Genomic DNA, 22,502 nt, shown 5'->3' on the forward strand with positions numbered 1-22,502 from the left:
AACCATTTACATTGATAAGATCTTAAGTTGTGGTTTGTTGTCTGCTTCCTCTCTGATATAGTTCAGTCAAAGTTTCTTTCAAACCTTTGATACCAACTATTGACACGTCATTGATTCATGCTGGACTTTTGAACATCAACAAGTGTTTGATTGAATGTGTTCATGTTATGGTTGATTTGATGTTGATGGACCAGATGAAGAGAAACTATGGAAGTATATCAGTGCCATCACAATATTGAATGGTTTCAACCTTTCAAATGTTGAATTAGTTTTTTAAATAATTGTTTATTAAATAATTAAATAATTTGTATATTGAAGGTTAATTGTATTGAATAATAATAATGTTTTTTAAACAGTAACACTTTTTCACAAATAGAGTTTATTATTGTAATTAACAAGTATCCTTTTAAATTCATTATGAAAATGTCAAAGTGTTCAAAATGTATTATAAATGCTGGTATGGAATAATAAATAAAAAAAAACTATAGATTCAATATTTTTAACAAGAAGCCTTTTAAATTTAATTTTAAAACTTGAAAGTGTTTAAAATCCAATTTATAATATATATTCAAATTACTGAAATAAATTATTCAGAACATAATTCTATGGTTAGAAAAATACAACATTTCATTAAAGTGAACATTTTAATTCAATCCTTCAATTCTCTGATGACACTGATCTACTTGCATAAGAAACAAAGCAAATGTTTTTCAATATTCAGTTCATGAGCTGAAAATAGATTCAACTGCTCCAACAGGAAGTGACATTTATCAACACGTAATATTCAAAGTAAGAAATCTACAGTTTTCTCTCTTAATGTTTGACCTTGAAAATGTTGAAAACCATGATCAACTTGATGAGACTGATTGTTGCAACAGTCACATGTCAGGAGAATGATCACAGATACCATCAGCACAATGGACTCAACAAGAAATGGAGACACATGTGTTCAGTGTGAAGTGAAGTAGTTGTAGATGAGCCTCACAAATCATTGGAGAAAGACATTTCTTACCAACATGTTAGTTTTCACACCCGTATATAACCTGAGCACAAATATTGATATTTTCTTACAACACACTTGGTTGTCACGTCAATACTTCATGTCTCCTGTCCTGTTTGTGGGGGCGCTAATCCTCTAAATGAGGGTGAAGAAGTCGTAACCAGCGGCTGATGAAGATGACGAGTTAACAATAGTGTCAGTACACGATGAGGGCAGCCTACACTGTACAAAAACAAACAACTCACCACACATGGATTTCCTAAAAGTTACAAAATAAAATGTTCATTTCTGGATCTACTACCTGAAAGAATCAATAATCAAACAGAAATATCTTCTTCACATTTGAAGTTAATCTTACAGCAAATGACATCAACTTTCATTGATCTCTTTACATCCACCACACATGATGACTTTAACCACCTCTTTAAAATGATCATCAATATATGATTTGACTGTTAACTGATGCTTTTACAAAACTATAATTTCTATAGTTTCGGATGAAACAAGAGAAGAAACGTAGGTTCCGTCCCTTTATTCCATCGATCATCATGGGAAATGTACGTTCGATTGTGAATAAAACGGACGAGCTTGCTGCGCTGACCCGGCATCAGAGAGACTTCCGGGAGAGCAGCCTTCTATGTTTCACGGAGACCTGGCTGACGGAGAAGATCCCAGACTCTGTTGTTTCCCTGGAGGGGTTCAAGATGGTGCGTGCGGACCGGGACATGGATGGAAAGAGGAGAGGAGGAGGAGTGGCGGTGTTTATTAATGAGAGATGGAGCGATCCCGCTCATGTCTCCATTAAAGAACAAGTGTGCACTAAGGACATAGAGTTCGTTGCGGTGGGCATCCGCCCGTATTACATCCCGAGGGAGTTCTCACATGTGATTGTGTTCACTGTTTACATTCCTCCCTCTGCGGACGCAGCCGCAGCGAGCGAGAGGCTGAGCGCCTCAGTGTCGGACCTGCAGCTCAAACACCCGAACTCTCTCCTGCTCATTAACGGAGATTTCAACCATGCCTCACTTTCCTCCATTCTTCCCACCTTCACACAATACGTGAAGTGCCACACCCGGGAGGACAAGACTCTGGACCTTTTATATGCAAATGTAAAAGGTGCCTACACCTCCACCGCCCTGCCCCCCCTCGGCCGCTCTGATCACAACCTGATACGTCTGCGACCTGAATACACTCCCATGGTGAGGAGACAGCCTGCACAGAAAAGAACTGTTAAGATGTGGAATGATGAAGCCAAGGAGAGGCTGAGAGACTGCTTTGAGTCTACAGACTGGAGCGTGTTCTCTCATGGTGATGACATCGACACCTTCAATGACCATTCCACAGATTACATAAAGTTCTGTGAGGGCAACGTCACACCGACCCGCAAGGTGCGGTGCTTTGCCAACACCAAGCCATGGGTGACCCCTCAACTTCAAGTTCTGCTGAACAAGAAGAAGAGGGTGTTTGCTTCAGGGAGCAGAGAGGAGCTTAAGGAGGTCCAGCGTGAACTCAAGAAGGCGATCAGGATGGCCAAGGACGAATACAAGGGGAAACTGGAGGAGCAACTGGCGCAGGGCAACACTAGGGATGTGTGGAAAGGCCTGAAGAACATCTCAGGTCATGGCCAGAGTGGAGCCAGAGCCACAGCAGGGGGAGACCAAAGATGGGCCACTGAACTGAACCAGTATTTCAACCGGTTTGATCAGGGCCCCCCTCCCCCCTCCACCTCTGCCCCTCACTCTTCACAAAGCTGTTTTTCCCCTGCTTCAGCCCCCTCCCCCCAACTGTTCTCACCTCCAAGCCACCTTTCTCCACCCCAACAAGCCCTACTGCCTCAGCTGCCCAACCCCCCACAGCCACCTCTCTCTGTTACATCGGAACAGGTGAGGAGAGAATTAAGGCGACTGAAGATCAGGAAAGCTGCTGGACCAGATGGACTCAGCCCCAGACTGCTCAGGGATTGTGCTGATCAACTTTGTGAGTTGGTCACACACATCTTCAACCTGAGCCTCAAACTGGAGAAGGTCCCGGTCCAGTGGAAGACCTCCTGTGTGGTTCCGGTTCCCAAGGCGGTACATGCGAAGGAGCCGAGCCACTTCAGACCAGTCGCCCTGACCTCCCATCTGATGAAGACCTTGGAGAGGCTGGTACTCCGCGAGCTACGCACGACGGTGAGCTCTGCGTTGGATCCGCTGCAGTTCGCCTACAGGCCAAAGATGGGGGTGGACGACGCCGTCATCTACCTGCAGCACCGGGCACTGACTCACCTGGAAGCCGCCGGTAGCACTGTGAGAGTCATGTTTTTTGACTTCTCAAGTGCTTTCAACACCATCCAGCCGGCGCTGCTAAGGAAGAAGATGGAGGACGCAGGAGTTGGGACACAGCTGGCAGCATGGACGATGGACTACCTCACCAACAGGCCGCAGTATGTGAGGCTGCAGGACTGCAGGTCTGAGGTGACCATCTGCAGCACCGGGGTGCCTCAAGGGACAGTGCTGTCACCTTTCCTTTTTTCCCTCTACACGGCAGACTTTACCTATGACTCCAGCAGCTGTCACCTCCAGAAGTTTTCTGACGACTCGGCCATTGTGGGCTGCGTGTCTGGGGGGGGTGAGCTGGAGTACAGGTCAGTCATCAAGGACTTTGTTGACTGGTGTGAGAGCAACTACCTTTGCTTAAACACCGGGAAGACAAGGGAGATGGTGATTGACTTCAGGAAAAAGTCCCCACCACATCAACCGGTGAGCATCCAGGGCTCGGACATTGAGCTGGTGGACAGCTTCAAATACCTGGGTGTTCACCTCAACAATAAACTGAACTGGTCCACACACATCAACGCCGTGTACAAGAAGGGCCGAAGTCGCCTCCACCTCCTGGGGAGACTGAGGTCCTTCGGAATGTGCAGACCACTTTTAAGGACCTTTTATGACTCTGTGGTAGCCTCTGCTATCCACTACGCTGTGGTCTGCTGGGGAGCAGGCAGCACGGACCGGGACAGGAAGAGACTGAACAGGCTGGTCACGAGGGCCGGCTCTGTCCTGGGCCGCTCGCTGGACTCGGTGGAGGAGGTGGGAGAGAGGAGGACACTCTCCAGACTCTCCTCCATCAGGGACAACGCTCTCCACCCAATGCACCTGACCGTGGAGGAGCTGGCCAGCTCCTTCAGTGGCAGGCTCAGGCACCCCCAGTGTAGGACGGAGCGTTATAGAAGGTCCTTCATCCCAACTGGTGTCAGGATATTTAACTCTCTACTTTAAATATCCTGATGCTAATCCGTAGCGTGGTTTTCTTCTTGTGTGCTTTTTATTTTATTTTTTTTCCGTTTTTATTTCTATTTTATTTTATTTTTTATTCTATTTTATTTTGTTAATAGTGTCAATTTCTAATTTTGTAAATAATTTGTATATTTTTAAGATCGTTTTTATTTTATTTTGTATTATCTCTTGTACTATTTCTTTCTCCTTGCACTTTATTTTCTTCCAACTGCGCTGTTGTGAAAGTGTGTTTCCCCTCTGGGGATGAATAAAGCCTTTCTATTCTATTCTATTCTATTCTATACGTGAGTGTCAGTGAAATTAAGTCATTAATAATTGTATTATTTATCTTTACTTTATGATGATTTTATTCACACAGTTGCAACATTAAATTCAAATAAAAACAGTCATTTATTGAACACAATTGACTTTGAAATAACTTGTTAATGTGGTTCAGTTAGTCAAAGTCACCACTTGTGTTTTCTGTGTCACAAGACAAATGTATTTATGATTCCTTTAATAATACTAACGTGTACAAAATACTTATTAAGTTAACAAAGATCTGCTGTTTTTTTGTTTATGTTTTAAGTCACTGTTGATGGTTGTTTTGACTCTGTTGGTTTGGACTGTTGCTGAATGAATTGAAGTCTCAGTGAAAGACATGACAAACAAAACTTATTGGCTTCAATGTACATTTATCAACATGTTTAGCTTCAAAAGAATCTTAAAGTAAGTAAAGTAGTTTTGTTTCATTAAAGAAACTTCATGATAAATTGAAGAAAAAGAATGATGCGATTAGTCGACTTAATGGTTTCAATATTTGGTGACCAGTTGACTGTTAAAATAGTCGTAGACCTCATGAACAACAGATGAACCATAAGAGAAGAACAGAGACAACAACGGTGGAAAAAAAAAACGATGAAAACAAATCAAAGACAAACCTCAAGATTCCACTCTAAAGTGTTTTGTCTTCTACGAGACAGATGACGCGAGAACACTGGATAAAGACTGTTGTTTTGATTATTATTCATTTTCATTTAAAGTTGACGCTTGTTTGTTCATCATTACAATGATTTATTAATATGATATTTTTATAAACTACGTAACATCTTTACCTGCTACACAAACATACAAATGTATCTATGAGCTGCTTCACTGAAGAACAAAGTGATGACAGACTTTGACTCGTGTTTCCACCTCTGACTTTACATTTGAGCTTTGATGATGTAGAAAAGATGATGTTCTGACCTGAGAGTCTCCAGGTGACAGTGTGGACTCTTCAGTCCAGCAGACAGCAGCTCCACTCCTGGATCCTGCAGCTTGTTTCTACTCAGGTCCAGTAGAGTCAGACTAGAGGACGGAGAGCTGAGGACTGAGGACAGAAGTGAACAACTTCTCTCTGACAGTCGACAACTGCTCAGGCTGTGAAAGAGACGAGTTTCATCAACAAGTGACTTTTTCAATTTTCTATTTGACAAGAATTGAAAGAGTTTATTTAAAGACAAACTCAACTATTTCCATTGATAAGATCTTCACTTGTGGTTTGTTGTCTGCTTCCTCTCTAATATAGTTCAGTCAAAGTTTCTTTCAAACCTTTGATACCAACTATTGACACGTCATTGATTCATGCTGGACTTTTGAACATCAACAAGTGTTTGATTGAATGTGTTCATGTTATGGTTGATTTGATGTTGATGGACCAGATGAAGAGAAACTATGGAAGTATATCAGTGTCATCACAATATTGAATGGTTTCAACCTTTCAAATGTTGAATTCGTTTTTTTAATAATTGAAGATTAAATAATTAAATAATTTGTATTTAAAGGTTACATTTATTTTTATTGAATAATAATAATTATGTTTTTAAATGAGTAAAAACTTTTTGTCACAAATAGAGTTTATTATTGTAATTAACAAGTATCTCTTTTAATGCATTATGAAAATGTCAAAGTGTTCAAAATCTATTATAAATGCTGGTATGGAATAATAAATTAAATAACTCGAGATTCAATATTTTTAACAAGAAGCCTTTTAAATTTAATTTTAAAACCTGAAAGTGTTTAAAATCCAATTTATTATATATATATTCAAATTATTGAAATAAATTGTTCAGATCATAATTCTAAGGTTAAAATAATACAATATTTCAATAAAATGAAATGTTAAATTCAATCCTTCAATTCTCTGATGACACTGATCTACTTGCATAAGAAACAAAGCAAATGTTTTTAAATATTCAGTTCATGATCTGAAAATATATTCAACTGCTCAAACAGGAAGTGACATTTATTAACACGTCATATTAAAAGTAGAAAATCTACACTTTTCTCTCAAATGTTTGACCTTGAAAATGTTCAAAACCATGATCAACTTGATGAGACTGATTGTTGAAACAGTCACATGTCAGGAGAATGATCACAGATACCATCAGCACAATGGACTCAACAAGAAATGGAGACACATGTGTTCAGTGTGAAGTGAAGTAGTTGTAGATGAGCCTCACAAATCATTGGAGAAAGACATTTCTTACCAAGATGTTAGTTTTCACACCCGTATATAACCTGAGCACAAATATTGATATTTTCTTACAACACACTTTGTTTTGAAATGAAAGACATTCATACTGACGTGTACAAAATACGTGAACAAATATCTGCTGTTTTTTTTATTTATGTTTTAAGTCACGTTGATGGTTGTTTTGACTCTGTTGGTTTGGACTGTTGCTGAATGAATTGAAGTCTCAGCAAAAGACATGACAAACAAAACTTATTGGCTTCAATGTACATTTATCAACATGTTTAGCTTTAAAAGAAGCTTAAAGTAAGTAAAGTAGTTTTGTTTCATTAAAGAAACTTCATGATAAATGTAAGAAAGATGTAAGAATGATGCGATTAGTCGACTTAATGGTTTCAATATTTGGTGACCAGTCGACTGTTAAAATAGTCGTAGACCTCATGAACAAGAGATGAACCATAAGAGAAGAACAGAGACAACAACGGTGGAAAAAACAAACAATGAAAACAAATCAAAGACAAACCTCAAGATTCCACTCTAAAGTGTTTTGGCTTCTACGAGACAGATGACGTGAGAACACTGGATAAAGAATATGCAACGACTGTTGTTTTGATTATTATTCATTTCCATTTAAAGTTGACGCTTGTTTGTTCATCATTACAATGATTTATTAAGATGATATTTTTATAAACTACGTAACATCTTTACCTGCTACACAAACATACAAATGTATCTATGAGCTGCTTCACTGAAGAACAAAGTGATGACAGACTTTGACTCGTGTTTCCACCTCTGACTTTACATTTGAGCTTTGATGATGTAGAAAAGATGATGTTCTGACCTGAGAGTCTCCAGGTGACAGTGTGGACTCTTCAGTCCAGCAGACAGCAGCTCCACTCCTGGATCCTGCAGGTTGTTGCCAGTCATGTCCAGTAGAGTCAGACTAGAGGACGGAGAGCTGAGGACTGAGGACAGAAGTGAACAACTTCTCTCTGACAGTCCACAACAGACCAGCCTGTGAAAGAGACAAGTTTCATCAACAAGTGACTTTTTCAATTTTCTATTTGACAAGAATTGAAAGAGTTTATTTAAAGACAAACTCAACTATTTACATTGAAAAGATCTCCAGTTGTGGTTTGTTGTCTGCTTCCTCTCTAATATAGTTCAGTCAAAGTTTCTTTCAAACCTTTGATTCCAACTATTGACACGTCATTGATTCATGCTGGACTTTTGAACATCAACAAGTGTTTGATTGAATGTGTTCATGTTATGGTTGATTTGATGTTGATGGACCAGATGAAGAGAAACTATGGAAGTATATCAGTGTCATCACAATATTGAATGGTTTCAACCTTTCAAATGTTTAATTCGTTTTTTGAATAATTGAAGATTAAATAATTAAATAATTTGTATTTAAAGGTTACATTTATTTTTATTGAATAATAATAATTATGTTTTTAAATGAGTAAAAACTTTTGTCACAAATAGAGTTTATTATTGTAATTAACAAGTATCCCTTTTAAATTCATTATGAAAATGTCAAAGTGTTCAAAATCTATTATAAATGCTGGTATGGAATAATAAATTAAAAAACTCGAGATTCAATATTTTTAACAAGAAGCCTTTTAAATTTAATTTTAAAACCTGAAAGTGTTTAAAATCCAATTTATTATATATATATTCAAATTATTGAAAAAAATTGTTCAGAACATAATTCTATGGTTAAAAAAATACAATTTTAATAAAATGAAATGTTAAATTCAATCCTTCAATTCTCTGATGACACTGATCTACTTGCATAAGAAACAAAGCAAATGTTTTTCAATATTCAGTTCATGATCTGAAAATAGATTCAACTGCTCCAACAGGAAGTGACATTTATCAACACGTCATATTAAAAGTAGAAAATCTACACTTTTCTCTCTAAATGTTTGACCTTGAAAATGTTGAAAACCATGATCAACTTGATGAGACTGATTGTTGCAACAGTCACATGTCAGGAGAATGATCACAGATACCATCAGCACAATGGACTCAACAAGAAATGGAGACACATGTGTTCAGTGTGAAGTGAAGTAGTTGTAGATGAGCCTCACAAATCATTGGAGAAAGACATTTCTTACCAAGATGTTAGTTTTCACACCCGTATATAACCTGAGCACAAATATTGATATTTTCTTACAACACACTTTGTTTTGAAATGAAAGACATTCATACTGACGTGTACAAAATACGTGAACAAATATCTGCTGTTTTTTTAATTTATGTTTTAAGTCACCGTTGATGGTTGTTTTGACTCTGTTGGTTTGGACTGTTGCTGAATGAATTGAAGTCTCAGTAAAAGACATGACAAACAAAACTTATTGGCTTCAATGTACATTTATCAACATGTTTAGCTTTAAAAGAAGCTTAAAGTAAGTAAAGTAGTTTTGTTTCATTAAAGAAACTTCATGATTAATTGAAGAAAAATGTAAGAAAAATGTAAGAATGATGCGATTAGTCGACTTAATGGTTTCAATATTTGCTGACCAGTCGACTGTTAAAATAGTCGTAGACCTCATGAACAACAGATGAATCATAAGAGAAGAACAGAGACAACAACGGTGGAAAAAACAAACAATGACAAAGACAAACCTCAAGATTCCACTCTAAAGTGTTTTGGCTTCTACGAGACAGATGACGCGAGAACACTGGATAAAGAATATGCAACGACTGTTGTTTTGATTATTATTCATTTCCATTTAAAGTTAACGCTTGTTTGTTTATCATTACAATGATTTATTAAGATTATATTTTTATAAACTACGTAACATCTTTACCTGCTACACAAACATACAAATGTATCTATGAGCTGCTTCACTGAAGAACAAAGTGATGACAGACTTTGACTCGTGTTTCCACCTCTGACTTTACATTTGAGCTTTGATGATGTAGAAAAGATGATGTTCTGACCTGAGAGTCTCCAGGTGACAGTGTGGACTCTTCAGTCCAGCAGACAGCAGCTCCACTCCTGGATCATACAGGTGGTTGCCAGTCATGTCCAGTAGAGTCAGACTAGAGAACGGAGAGCTGAGGACTGAGGACAGAAGTGAACAACTTCTCTCTGACAGTCGACACCAGCTCAGCCTGTGAAAGAGACGAGTTTCATCAACAAGTGTGTCCTGTCACCAGTATTTTTACCACCCATGGTCGTTTAAATCAATGTTCATTTATACACGTCACAATTAAACTGTGATCGTGTGATGATTTACCTTTGTTTAATAGGTAATTGTCTGTTAATTTGAATATACTGTTTGTTAATAATGTACAGTTCATCTTTCAACAAATGTATTGAAAATATATTTTGTCTGTTTTCAGTTTTACAAAAAGATTTGCAACTCAAAAAACCTGAGTACAACGAATCCACTGTCTACAGAGTCTTGATGAGCAAATAGTGTTTAGCTTACTGCCAAAACACAAGTCAACGTGTGGAGGGCAGGATAAAGTGACTTTTTAAATGTTCTATTTGACAAGAATTGAATGAGTTTATTTAAAGACAAACCCAACTATTTACATTGATAAGATCTTCACTTGTGGTTTGTTGTCTGCTTCCTCTCTAATATAGTTCAGTCAAAGTTTCTTTCAAACCTTTGATACCAACTATTGACACGTCATTGATTCATGCTGGACTTTTGAACATCAACAAGTGTTTGATTGAATGTGTTCATGTTATGGTTGATTTGATGTTGATGGACCAGATGAAGAGAAACTATGGAAGTATATCAGTGTCATCACAATATTGAATGGTTTCAATGTTTTAAATGTTGAATTCGTTTTTTGAATAATTTAATATTTAATAATTAAATCATTTGTATATTGAAGGTTCAATTTATTTTTATTGAATTATAATAATTATGATTTTAAGTGAGTCAAAGTTTTTTCACAAATAGAGTTTAATATTGTAATTAACAAGTATCCTTTTAAATTCATTATAAAAATGTGAAAGTGTTCAAAATCTATTATAAATGCTGGTATAACAGAGTCACCAGACAAAACCAAAAGAGTACTTGATCGTACTTTCAGCCAATCATGTGACACATAGACGATCATGTGACACATAGACGATCATGTGACAACATCAAAACATATATTTAGATATTTTCCTGACAATTTCTTAACTTTGGTTTAAGGTCTGGAGTTTAAAAAGTCTTTTCACTACATCTCAATCTGTGGTTTCTGCCTGTAATAGACGTATCAGAATCAGAAACTTTTATTGACAGTTACATAAACACAAAAAGGTAATTCTAGTGTCAGTACAAAATAAAAGAATGAAATAATACACAAAATGAGCAATAGAAAAACAGAACCAAACATCGAGGCAGACGTTCTGCTGCACCTGTCAGTCTGTATAAAATAATTGAATCAAGATTATTTATTTTTAAATTATTATAAATTAGATATTTTTATTAAAATATTCAACTGCTCCAACAGGAAGTGACATTTATACTGACATGTACAAAATTTATTTAACAAAGATCTGCTGTTTTTTTGTTTATGTTTTAAGTCACCGTTGATGGTTGTTTTGACTCTGTTGGTTTGGACTGTTGCTGAATGAATTGGAGTCTCAGTGAAAGACATGACAAACAAAACTTATTGGCTTCAATGTACATTTATCAACATATTTTGCTTTAAGAGAATCTTGAAGTGATACCTGACATGAATATTTTAAATTAAATACATGCAGTCAGACAAAGAGGGCTATGAAGACGAACCCCTTTGTTTTTATTATTTATTTTTATATTACACATTTCCTGAGAAAAGGACAAGAGTAAAGTTAAATAAAGTTGCATTTTTATTGATGTAATCTTCGTCGTTTTGTTTCATTCAAGAAACTTGAATTTAAGATGAAGATTGTGTATAAATCAGGCTAAGAGCTGCTGTGAAGGTCACACATGCTAACTTCAAGTTTATTTTCTATAAATAAATGTTTTGTACACATTCATTTGTGTATACGCAGTATAATTAATGAGGCCACATGTTTCTACTAACCATCTTCTGAACCAGTGGGCAACAGGTTGAGGGTTCAATTCCAGGCTGACCTGACATCCTTTTTCCTGATCATAAAACATGAATCAAAACTCTTCTTAGTCTTTAAACATTTTTACATGTATTTGTGTTGTGTTTCTCTGAGTCTTTCAGAATCTATGTTTTCATCACTGATCCTCTGTCTCACATCAATTGAATGCATCAGGGATGAGAGGGCCCTGACCAAGAAGGATGAACCAATAGCAAATGTTACAGAATAAAAGCGCTTCAGTGGTTGACTTTCTGTCTTCAAGTATTTCATTGGTCAACAGCTGCAGAATGATGAACTCAGCAAAGTTTGTGTGTTTCATGTCCTTCAGATGAAGATGAACAAACACAAAAGTCCATTCAGGGAACAAGCCAAGAAAACATTGAGACAGAAGCAGTTGTTAGTGCTGTGATAGTCCCACATTCTGACCACAATCAACTTTGAAATATGTTGTTTTGATTATTATCTATTTTCATTTAAAGTTGACGCTTGTTTGTTTATCATTACAATGATTTATTAAGATGATATTTTTATAAACTACATAACATCTTTACTTTTTAAATTCTCTTGACAAGACTGAACTAGTTACATCATAAAATCACCATCACATAATGTATAAATATTTGAGCAATGTTTGTCTAAATTAGAATCTATTTGTTTAACACGATGACAAACACAACAATCATCAAAGAGTAAATCAAACATTCATGTTTAGTTCATATCATCAGAAATGTTTGAACAACTTACAGAACTTTGTTTGCAGCTTGAACCACCGGCAGAAGCCTCTCAAGAACGTCTTCTGAAGCAAAGTATTTCTTCAGGTCAAACTCGTCCAGATGTTCCTTTGAGGACAGTAAGATGAAGGCCAGGGCCGACCATTGAGCAGGAGAATTTTTTTTACAGGAGAGAGGTCCTGATCTCAGCTGCTGTTGGACCTTCTCCACCAGAGAAGTGTCCTTCACTTCATTCAGACAGTGGAACAGGTTGATGATTCTCTCTGGAGACACATCCTCACTTATCTTCTTCTTGATGAGCTTTGCTGTGTTGTGATTGGTCCAGGAGCTACTTCCTGTCTGTGTCAACAAACCTGGAAGGAGACTCTGGCTGGTCTGCTGAGAAAGACCCAGAAGGAAACGCAGGAACAAGTCCAGATGTCCATTTGGACTTTTTAGGGTTTCATCTATTGCTGTCTGGTAGAACCTTTCTGTTTGACTTTTGTCTCTCAAGAAACTTAACTGTTTTGATTCCAGCAGGTTGACTCCAGAGTTGATGAATGTCTGGTGGACGTGAAGAGCAGCCAGAAACTCCTGGACACTCAGGTGAATGTAGCAGAACACCTTGTCCTGGTACAGTCCTCTCTCTTCTCTGAAGATCTGTGTGAACACTCCTGAGTAAACTGAAGCTGCTGAGATGTCGATGTCACACTCTGTGAGGTCTGACTCATAGAAGATCAAGTTTCCTCTCTGCAGATGCTCAAAAGCCAGTTTTCCCAGAGACTCCACCATCTTCCTGCTCTCAGGATCCCAAACTGTGTCAGTCCCAGATCCTCCGTCGAACTTCACCTTCTTGACTTTTAACTGAACCACCAGGAAGTAGATGTACGTCTCAGTCAGGGTGTTGGGCAGCTGTTCTGTCTCTGTGATCTTCAACATGTCCTCCAGAACTGTGGCAGTGATCCAGCAGAAGATCGGGATGTGACACATGATGTACATGCTTTGTGACCTCCTGATGTGAGACATGATGCTGCTGGTCTGCTCCTCATCTCTGAACCTCTTCCTGAAGTACTCCTCCTTCTGGAGGTCATTGAACCCTCTGACCTCTGTCACCATGTCCACACACTCAGGAGGGATCTGATTGGCTGCTGCAGGTCGTGTGGTGATCCAGAGACGAGCTGAGGGAAGAAGATCCCCCCTGATGAGGTTTGTCAGCAGGACGTCTACTGAGGTGGACTCTGTAGCTTCTATCAGGCGCCGACTGTTGAGGAAGTCCAGAGGGAGTCGACACTCGTCCAGACCATCAAAGATGAACAGAACCTGGAGTCCTTCAAAGCTGCTTAGTCTGGATTTTCTGGTTTCAGGAAAGAAAAGATGAACAAGTTCCATCAAACTCAACTTCTTCTCTTTCAGCAGGTTCAGCTCTCTGAAGGTGAAAGGAAAAATTAGGTGGAAGTTCTGGTGGGCTTTGTCTTCAGCCCAGTCCAGAGTCAGCTTCTGTGTCAGGAGGGTCTTCCCAATGCCAGCCACGCCCTTCGTCAGCAGTGTTCTGATTGGTCGTTCTCTGTCAGGTGAGGCTTTAAAGAGGTCTTCTTGTCTGATGGTGGTTTCTGGTCTGGTCTGGTTCCTGGTGGCTGCTTCGATCTGTCGGACCTCGTGCTCCTGGTTGACCTGGTCTGTGCCCCCCTCAGTGATGTAGAGCTCAGTGAAGATCTCATTCAGAGGAGCAGAGTTTCCTGCTTTAGCGACCCCCTCAGACACACTGTGGAACTTCTTCTGCAGGCTCTTCTTCAGTCGTCCTCCACACTCTTCTGCAAGACTTCCTGAATGAAGACATAAGTCACAGAAGATGAGTCACACGAGTCAGAAGATTGTAGATGGTGAAAATGGAGTAAAATCTTCAGATCTTGTTTTTCATCTTCATTATGTTTGTTCACATGTTCTTACTGCTCCACAGACGCTCGGCCAGATCCTCCTGCTGCAGTGACTGGAACAGAATCACAGAGAAGAAAGTCAGAGTGATAGTGGATCATCTCAAGAACCACAAAGACCAGAAGCTTTAACTTGGATTCAGCTGAATGATAATGAACAGAAGGAACCTCTACGATGAGGACCTCCTCTAGTTTATAAACATACCAGTTGTATGGTTTCCAGTTGTGAGGGATGTTGCTGACCAATGAGAAGCTCTGAGTTCTGATGGTACACTCTGAGAAGAAGGGATGAAATCAGACTGTAAATAAACTCTTGTCGAGTTGAAGGTTCTGATCATAAATAAACTAGAAGGTTCCTTTAAAAACCCACATACAGGACCATTTCCATTAGAACTTAAATACTGTCAAGCCAAACTGTTTATTTTAAATATAATTTTATAAAAATGAGTCTTCTTGGTCTTATTATTGAAAGACTCAGAACAGTCCAGAATACTATGGTTCCTCCTGCTGGATCCTGATGAAAACACAACTCTGATCAACTCTCATCTCTTTCTATCCTGGTATTCACCAGCTGAACCACTAGATGTCCTCACACTGCTGCACATGTCCACCTCTAAATTTGTTTCATGGTTTTGTTCTGAAGTAAAACTATCTGATGCTGCTTCTGGTTATGGTGCGAAGCTACGTAGACCAATGTGGAGCCGCTTCACCAAAACTTCTGAATTAATGTTCAAAACTTTTTCAATTTTGCCTCCTGACAGACTATCTGCCGACATGGCACAAAAACCGACCAAACAAACTCAAAATACAGTACGACGAAGAGCAAGCGTGCGGTGCTGCATGTGGAGCGACTACAGGTGGCGACGTCGTGAACGACTCTGTATTGTCCGCCATTAAGTCGAAGAAAAAATAATTTGTGTGAGGTTTGATGGACAGCTTGGTGAAATACAAGGCTTGAAGACAGATTTAAACGAAGTTAGGACAAGTGTGACTGAAGCGGAAAATAGAATCAGCGCTAACGACAACGTTGCATCACTGCTAGCTGAGAATGCTAACATGAAGGCTGCTATCGAGGCCCTGACTCTCAAAGTGGATGACATGGAGAACCGCAGCCGACGTTCCAATCTCTGTTTGATGGTTCTGCCGGAGAAGGGAGAGGGAGCGGATATGTGCTCATTTTTGGAGAAACGGCTTCCAGAAACTCTCGAAGATGGTGATCGAGAGGGCGTGTAATGATAGAACATTACAGTAGCAGTGACGAAGCGTGAAAGAAATGTCTATGTTTACGAAGCCCCCGATATTTTTTCAAGTTCATGCCCCGATGGCGTCACTTGTCCGAATGGATCATGACTAGAACCAACAGCTTTAAACCAGGAGTTCAGGGATTGAGCCCCGCCTCGATGTTGATGTTAATAACTGTTATTTTTTTATTGTAGTGTTGCTACAGCAGCAAACTTACCATCCATTCACTTATTTATTTGTGTTCAGTGTTATTGAGGAGATTATTATTTTCTGATAATTCTCTTGTAGAAATACTACAGATAAATGCATGTATACAAGCCAGGCTTTGGTTCAGTTTGTGGAGGTGCGCTCGGTTTGCTCACCCAGTTGTCCAGGAGAGGTATTATGGGCTGCTATGTGAAGTTGTGGCACAATTGGAGTAGAGTGTTTTTAACTCCACACTTTTAACTGACTTTAATGCAAATTTGGAATTACAGAAAGACACTTAAAAAGCCTCAACAACATTCTACTCTGTAAGTTAATAATAAAGTAGTCTAACAAATCTTAACAATTCTAAGGTAGAACATTCTTCAGAATAAACTACCTCGTGTCAATTATGTGAGAATATGAATAATTGATCAAAAAAAAAAGAAATCGAGAGGAAGCCTATTTTGTAATGTTAATTATTAATTAAAATGATGCCTCTCATTGTTGGCTGATGGCAAAAATATATAAATAATGTTTCAACACTGAACAAAAATGAATAAGTGAAAAAAAAAAAAACACTATAAAAAACAACAACAGGTAAATATAAATCACTTTGTACTTTCACACACAGAATTTTTAGACGTTTTACAAATGTATTTTTGTTTTGTACATTAAAATTATATATTTACAAATACAAATGTGTTGTCAATACAAAATTAAAGTTACGAATATTAATTTTACATTTGTGGATATCACAACACACGTGCAACCATTGAATGTTTGCAGATCACCCTCTGAACAGTTACAAATATTAGTGAGACAAAAATAGCTCCGTAACCCATGAGTTTTTTAATTGTGTCTTCGTCTCCCCCTGCTGGTGTTGTGAGTGAAGTAAAGTTCTCTGGTTTAATGTGTGTATGAACCTGGTAGACTCACACTTGTTCACTCTCACCTCACACCTGGAGACTCTTCACTTCCTCTGAAGTTGATGGGTCTAAAAATTGAATGATCACTCTTCAGAGACACACTGCAGGGTTCTGGTCCAGATCTTGGTCCAGGTCCAGCAGGTTCTTGCTGCTGCTTTGATCTTGAACACAGAAGTAGATCGAGTGAAAATGAAGACATGGAGGACAATCTTGCAGGTCCTTGTCTCACCTCTGAACAACTTAACTACAATATTAACACTTAGACATGACCATTGAATTAATATTTTCTTCTTGGAATGTGCAGGGCTTGAATAAACTTGTCAAGCTAAAATAGGTGATGAGAAATATCATAAAGTCGAATGCAAAGGTAGTTTTTCTTTAAGAGACGCATATAACTCAGGAGGATGAACAAAGGGTGAGAACAAGATGGGGGGGGGGGGGTCTTCTTTCAGGAGGAGAGGAGTCGTCACATTGGTTCACAAGTCAGTGCCATTTCAATTAATCAAGGTCACAGAGGATCGTTTTGAAACATTTAACAGGCAGCTAATGTCTCAACTTCATCAATTAAAAGCTAGGAACAATCTTCTGTCAACTAATATTGCAACAAAAAGTTTAATTAGATTAAAACAGTCCTACGATGATCAAGGTGAGAAGGTAGAGAAGCTACTAGCTTGGTGAGTTAAACAAGCACAAGCAGAAAGATCAATGAACTCAATCCAGTTGAATAACGGTGTGACAACCTCCAATCCAAAAGAGATTAATGAAAGCTTCTTAGATTTTTACCAAAATGTAATATTCGTCCCAATATTCTAACATGGCTCCAGATTTACAAAAAGACTTCCTCGACTCACTTGAAATTCTTGGATTTGAACTCGCAGGACACATTAAACGAGGACCTGCAAGTTCATCAGATCTCTGACACAATTTCTAACCTGAAAGGTGGGAAAATTCCTGGGTCTGATGGAATCCCTATTGAAGTGTATAAAATATTAAAAGATACGTTGATTTCACCCCTTTTAGATTTGTTTCAGGAGTCCCTCAATTATCTTGCTAAACACTACAATAATTACTCTTTCATTAAAACCTGGTAAAAGCATCCACTAGTTGCAGATCCTATAGACCAATTTTCCTTCTTAATAATGATGTGAAAATTCTTTGTAAAATCTTTAGAACCACGCTTGACTGGCATCATTCATTGATCAGAACAGATTTGTGAAGTGAAGGCAAGGCTTTCACAATATTAGGAGAGTTTTTAATATTATTTATGAAACATCTGGTAAATCTTTGGATGCTGAAAAAGCTTTTGACAGAATCCAGTGGAGTTATCTATTAACTGTACTTGAAAGATTTGTAATAAAAGGTAACTTTTTAAAATGGATACAAATTCTCTATTCAAATCCCCAGGCAGAAATGTTAACCAATAGTTCATTATCTTCTCCTTTTAAAAAACAAGTAAATAACAATACATTTGTCATAGTGTTTATGGCAGAGAGGGAAATAATTACTCCTCCTTTTGTCACCCCTTCTTGGTTTCAAAATGTGGATTTGTCTATCTAGGTGTAGATATTTCCAACTCAATTGAAGAAATAGCTCCTAAAAATGATCCCCTTTGTGAATTTTGTAACTTTGTAATAAAGACATAAAGACACTTAACAAACCTCAACAACATTCTACTCTGTAAAAGTTAATAATAAAGTAGTCTAACAAATCGTAACAATTCTAAGGTAGTACATACTTCAGAATAAACTAGGGAGGTTGCCTATTTTGTAATGTTAATTATTAATTAAAATGATGCCTATCGTTGTTGGCTAATGGCAAAATATATAAATAATGCCTGAACACTGAACAAGAACAAATAAGTGAATAGCAACAAGTTAAAAAACAACAAAACACAATAAAAAACAACAGGTAACAACATAAATATAACTCACTTGTACTTTCACACACAGGATTTTTAGATGTTTTACAAATATATTTCGTTTTGTATATTGAAATGATATATTTACAATTATAAATGTTTTGTAAATACAAATATTAATTTTTCATTTGTGGATGTCACAACACACTGTATATATGCAGATCACTCTCTGAACAGTTACAAATATTAGTGAGACAAAAATAGCTCCACTTTTAAAGGGTTTTTAATTGAGTCTTTGTCTCCCCCTGCTGGTGTTGGATGGTAGACTCACACTTGTTTACTCTCACCTCACACCTGGAGACTCTTCACTTCCTCTGAAGTTGATCCATTTAGGCATTGAAGCATCACTCTTCAGAGACACACAGCAGGGTTCTGGTCCAGATCTTGGTCCAGGTCCAGCAGGTTCTTGCTGCTGCTTTGATCTTGAACACAGAAGTAGATCGAGTGAGAATGAAGACATGGAGGACAATCTTGCAGGTCCTTGTCTCACCTCTGAGTGCTGGTCTGTTCATCGTGCTCCTCACACTGAGGGTATTTAAAGGAGTCTCTGTCCTCACCATGAGTCTCAGCAGAGTCTTCACCTTCACACAAACACACTCATGACATTCTTGTCAACATCAAAAGTAGTTCTCGCCTCATAGTGTAAAAACTATAATCAACAGTTTCATAATGTCCTGTTTTCATTAGAGGAAAACAGATTTTACTTCACATGTTCTGCGCCCTCTACAGGTAGGGTTAGATGGAGCGTGTTTTTTAAACGAGTGTCAGGTCATATAGATCTGCTCCTCAGCAGAGGTATCTTCTATCCACAGACACAGATGGATCTATGAAACGAGGCGTCCACTATCCAGCATTAGCAGCTTCTCTGCTCGGTAAAATCTCTGTCCACACTGAGATCTCAGTCTTATTGGTCCTTGTTTTTGAGCCATTAGAACAAATCTTCCTAAAGAAAGTCCAGCCCTTTTCTTCAACCCCTCCTGTCGGCACTCACCTGAAGGACCAGACCATCTCATCAGTTCCACCTGCCTGCAATTATTCAAGGAGAACAATAGGCTGCTTGGAGCTCCAGTCTTCTCCTTTCTGGTTTTTTTTCAGTGCCCCCTCAAACTAGTTCAGTACAGACGTGTCATTACAGGCTATTACACTGCTTGCTTGTTGTAAATCAGTAACTTAGAGCACTGTAGTGATGATGATGATGATGATGATGATGATGATGATGATAGTCAGATCGTCTCTGAGCTTCATTAGAATTTGTGGCTCACCTGCTCAACACATGCACTTATTCTTACTATGTTTTTAAAATGAAAGTGTTTTCTTTGCATCTAGTTATTATGTGATGGTGTATTTATATAAGTGTGTTTTTAAGGATATAGCTCTGATCACGTGATTACATGAAAGAAACTGGCTTTAGCTGCTTTCATTCTGCAGCTTCACTTTGATATAACTGACGTGATGTTGTTTCACAAGAACGTCTGTGACTCTCGTAGAGAAGACTTGAAGTGTCTGATAAACATGGATCTGAGCAGTAAATATGTACATAAGACACCTTCAAACCTGGAAGGAAGTCAAGTTTCACGCCATTATTATTCTTGATACATATAAAATTTGCTGCGCGCACACTGAAAGAGAAGAGAGCTCCGATTGGCTGATGTGCACGTCACATGAATGGTGTGTAAGGCACCTCTGATCTATATTAACAATACACACTCACATGATTACACTCCCAGTCACTACAACAGCACAGTAACAAGATAATGGTATATTATTTGCTGATAAAGAATATTTATAGACAAATTAGTCACTGGTCTTCTGATCAGAACGAACCAAACAAGACACTGATCAACTCCTTCTGACGCTGTTATAAAGGGTTAGACTGGAATAAAAGCTTGTGACTCATGAAACCGGTCTTTCTTGTTAGACTGTTACCAAGCCTTGTGTTCTGGTTCATTGTCAAGATTTTAATTACTGTACATGCTTTCATTTCTCTCCTGCAGGGAATCTTGTCTGGGTCTCTGTCACAATACCTTTCTGGGCAGTTTCAGTGTATCTGCCAATCAAACAAGGTCTGAATCATCTGTTGTGTGGAGTCCCTCAAGGTTCTGTTGGACATAACTGAAACTCAGGTTATTGTTCCTGATGATAAGATTCCAGTGGTTCCACACATATACTACCGTACCAGGGGAGGAAAATCCTTCCAGACTGTTGCTCCTAAGCTTTGGAACGATCTTCCTCTGTGTTTGATGATCTACTGATTCCTTCAAGAAACATCTTAAAAGATTCTTATTTGTGCTTTTCCCTGATTTTCTGGGACTCCTGTGTTTTTCTTACGTGTCTTGATCCTTTAAAGTATATATTTTAACTGGGTATTGTTTTTGATTGGCAAAGCGCTTTGTGGCCCTGGTCTGGAAAGATCTTTAAAAATCAAAAATTTTACCTTACTTATTATTGCTTCTCCTTTTTTCCAAATTGCGTGAAATGCCTGGAAACAACTCCATATGCATCATGTTGTCTTAATAAATAAAGATCATTAATTAAGAAATCTGCTGCACACACACTGAAAGAGACTAGAGCTCCGATTGGCTGATATGCACATCATATAAATGAATTGCGCCGAATGATTCTCTTCTATTTTCTTATATCATATTTTATTATGTCTCGACTCGACCGGTAGATAGTGACCGAATATAAGGTACTTCTGGTCTATATTTTTAATACACACTCACATGATCACACTCACAGTCAATACAACAGCACAGACACACGGTAATGTTCTATTATTAGCTGATAAAGAATATTTATAGACAAATTACTCACAGTGGTTGAAAAAGACTAGATTCTTCAAAAGTGCCTCATCAGAAAGTTAAACAAATATGCACGCACACAAACACACCCAAGCACACACACGCACACATTTAAGCACAGACACAAATATACATACAAAACAAATACTCACATGCACAAACACACAAAAATACAAAGTATACAGACACTCACACACACAGATGTCAGGTGTTTAAATGTGGTAAGATTCAGATTTTCTGCGTCATCATTTGTAGATTGAGCTGCAGTTGTTTAAAAACATCAACATGGATCGTCTCGTTGCGATTCATTTCATTTCATCAACTGCTGACTTGTGTGAGAGTCAGAGAGTCACTGACCTGTCTGCAGCTTTCTTCTCTTCTGTGGTCTCAGGTCCATGTTGGAGCAGAATTCAGCTTCTTCTGACCAGAACTGATGGAACAAGACACTGATCAACTCCTTCTGACGCTGGTATAAAGGGTTGGACTGAAATAACTGTGACTCATGAAACCGGTCTTTCTTGTTAGACTGTTACCAAGCCTTGTGTTCTGGTTCATTGTCAATATTTTTTTTACTGTAAGTGCTTTCATTTCTGTCCTGCAGGGAATTAAAAGTAAAAGAAATATATTTTTTCAGAGGATCTCTAGTTTCCTTGTTCAGACTGACCCAAACACATGATGAACCCCTTGATCTTCATAACCATGGTTCTACAAGTGTTTCTTTCTGTTTAGTCATTTATTGTTATTGCAACTAGTACAACTAGAATAAAATGATGTACTATCCACAGCAGGGGGCAGTACACTTCTTAGTTTCTAAGTGAAAAGGTTCAGAATGTAAGGCTTGTTTTAAAGCCACAAATGCTTCTTCAGCCTCCACATCCCGTTCTTACTTGGAGGAGTAGGATGTGGTGCCAGCTTGTCTTATCAGTTCTCTTAAAGGTATCGTTAATGAGACATAATCAGGGA

At 38.2% G+C, this 22,502-nt stretch overlaps 1 protein-coding gene across 8 annotated transcripts in view; it reads right to left on the reverse strand.

Annotated features, from left to right (window-relative positions):
* LOC148085278 (NLR family CARD domain-containing protein 3-like) overlaps positions 1 to 22,011 on the reverse strand; it is a 57,503-nt gene extending 35,492 nt beyond the window's left edge. For 6 of the 8 annotated variants that reach the window (XR_015710497.1, XM_087783448.1, XM_087783450.1 and 3 more), the window contains exons 1-10: positions 21,897 to 22,011; positions 19,229 to 19,319; positions 19,026 to 19,160; positions 16,847 to 16,981; positions 14,672 to 14,741; positions 14,483 to 14,522; positions 12,570 to 14,358; positions 9,722 to 9,895; positions 7,611 to 7,784; positions 5,503 to 5,676 (exon numbers count right to left, since the gene is read on the reverse strand). Coding sequence is in view for 7 of the 8 variants with exons in the window: in XM_087783448.1 (XP_087639574.1) it covers positions 5,503 to 5,676; positions 7,611 to 7,784; positions 9,722 to 9,895; positions 12,570 to 14,358; positions 14,483 to 14,522; positions 14,672 to 14,741; positions 16,847 to 16,981; positions 19,026 to 19,160; positions 19,229 to 19,319; positions 21,897 to 21,936 (2,822 nt within the window). In the remaining variant the exon portion in view is untranslated. The remainder of the gene's footprint in view (positions 1 to 5,502; positions 5,677 to 7,610; positions 7,785 to 9,721; positions 9,896 to 12,569; positions 14,359 to 14,482; positions 14,523 to 14,671; positions 14,742 to 16,846; positions 16,982 to 19,025; positions 19,161 to 19,228; positions 19,320 to 21,896) is intronic. The other 2 variants (XM_087783452.1, XM_087783451.1) reach the window with 2 other exon arrangements.
* Between the last annotated feature and the right edge of the window lie 491 nt (positions 22,012 to 22,502).

This window comes from Callionymus lyra, chromosome 2 (genome assembly GCF_982586985.1).
Source record: "Callionymus lyra chromosome 2, fCalLyr1.hap1.1, whole genome shotgun sequence".
Lineage (NCBI taxonomy): Eukaryota > Metazoa > Chordata > Actinopteri > Syngnathiformes > Callionymidae > Callionymus > Callionymus lyra.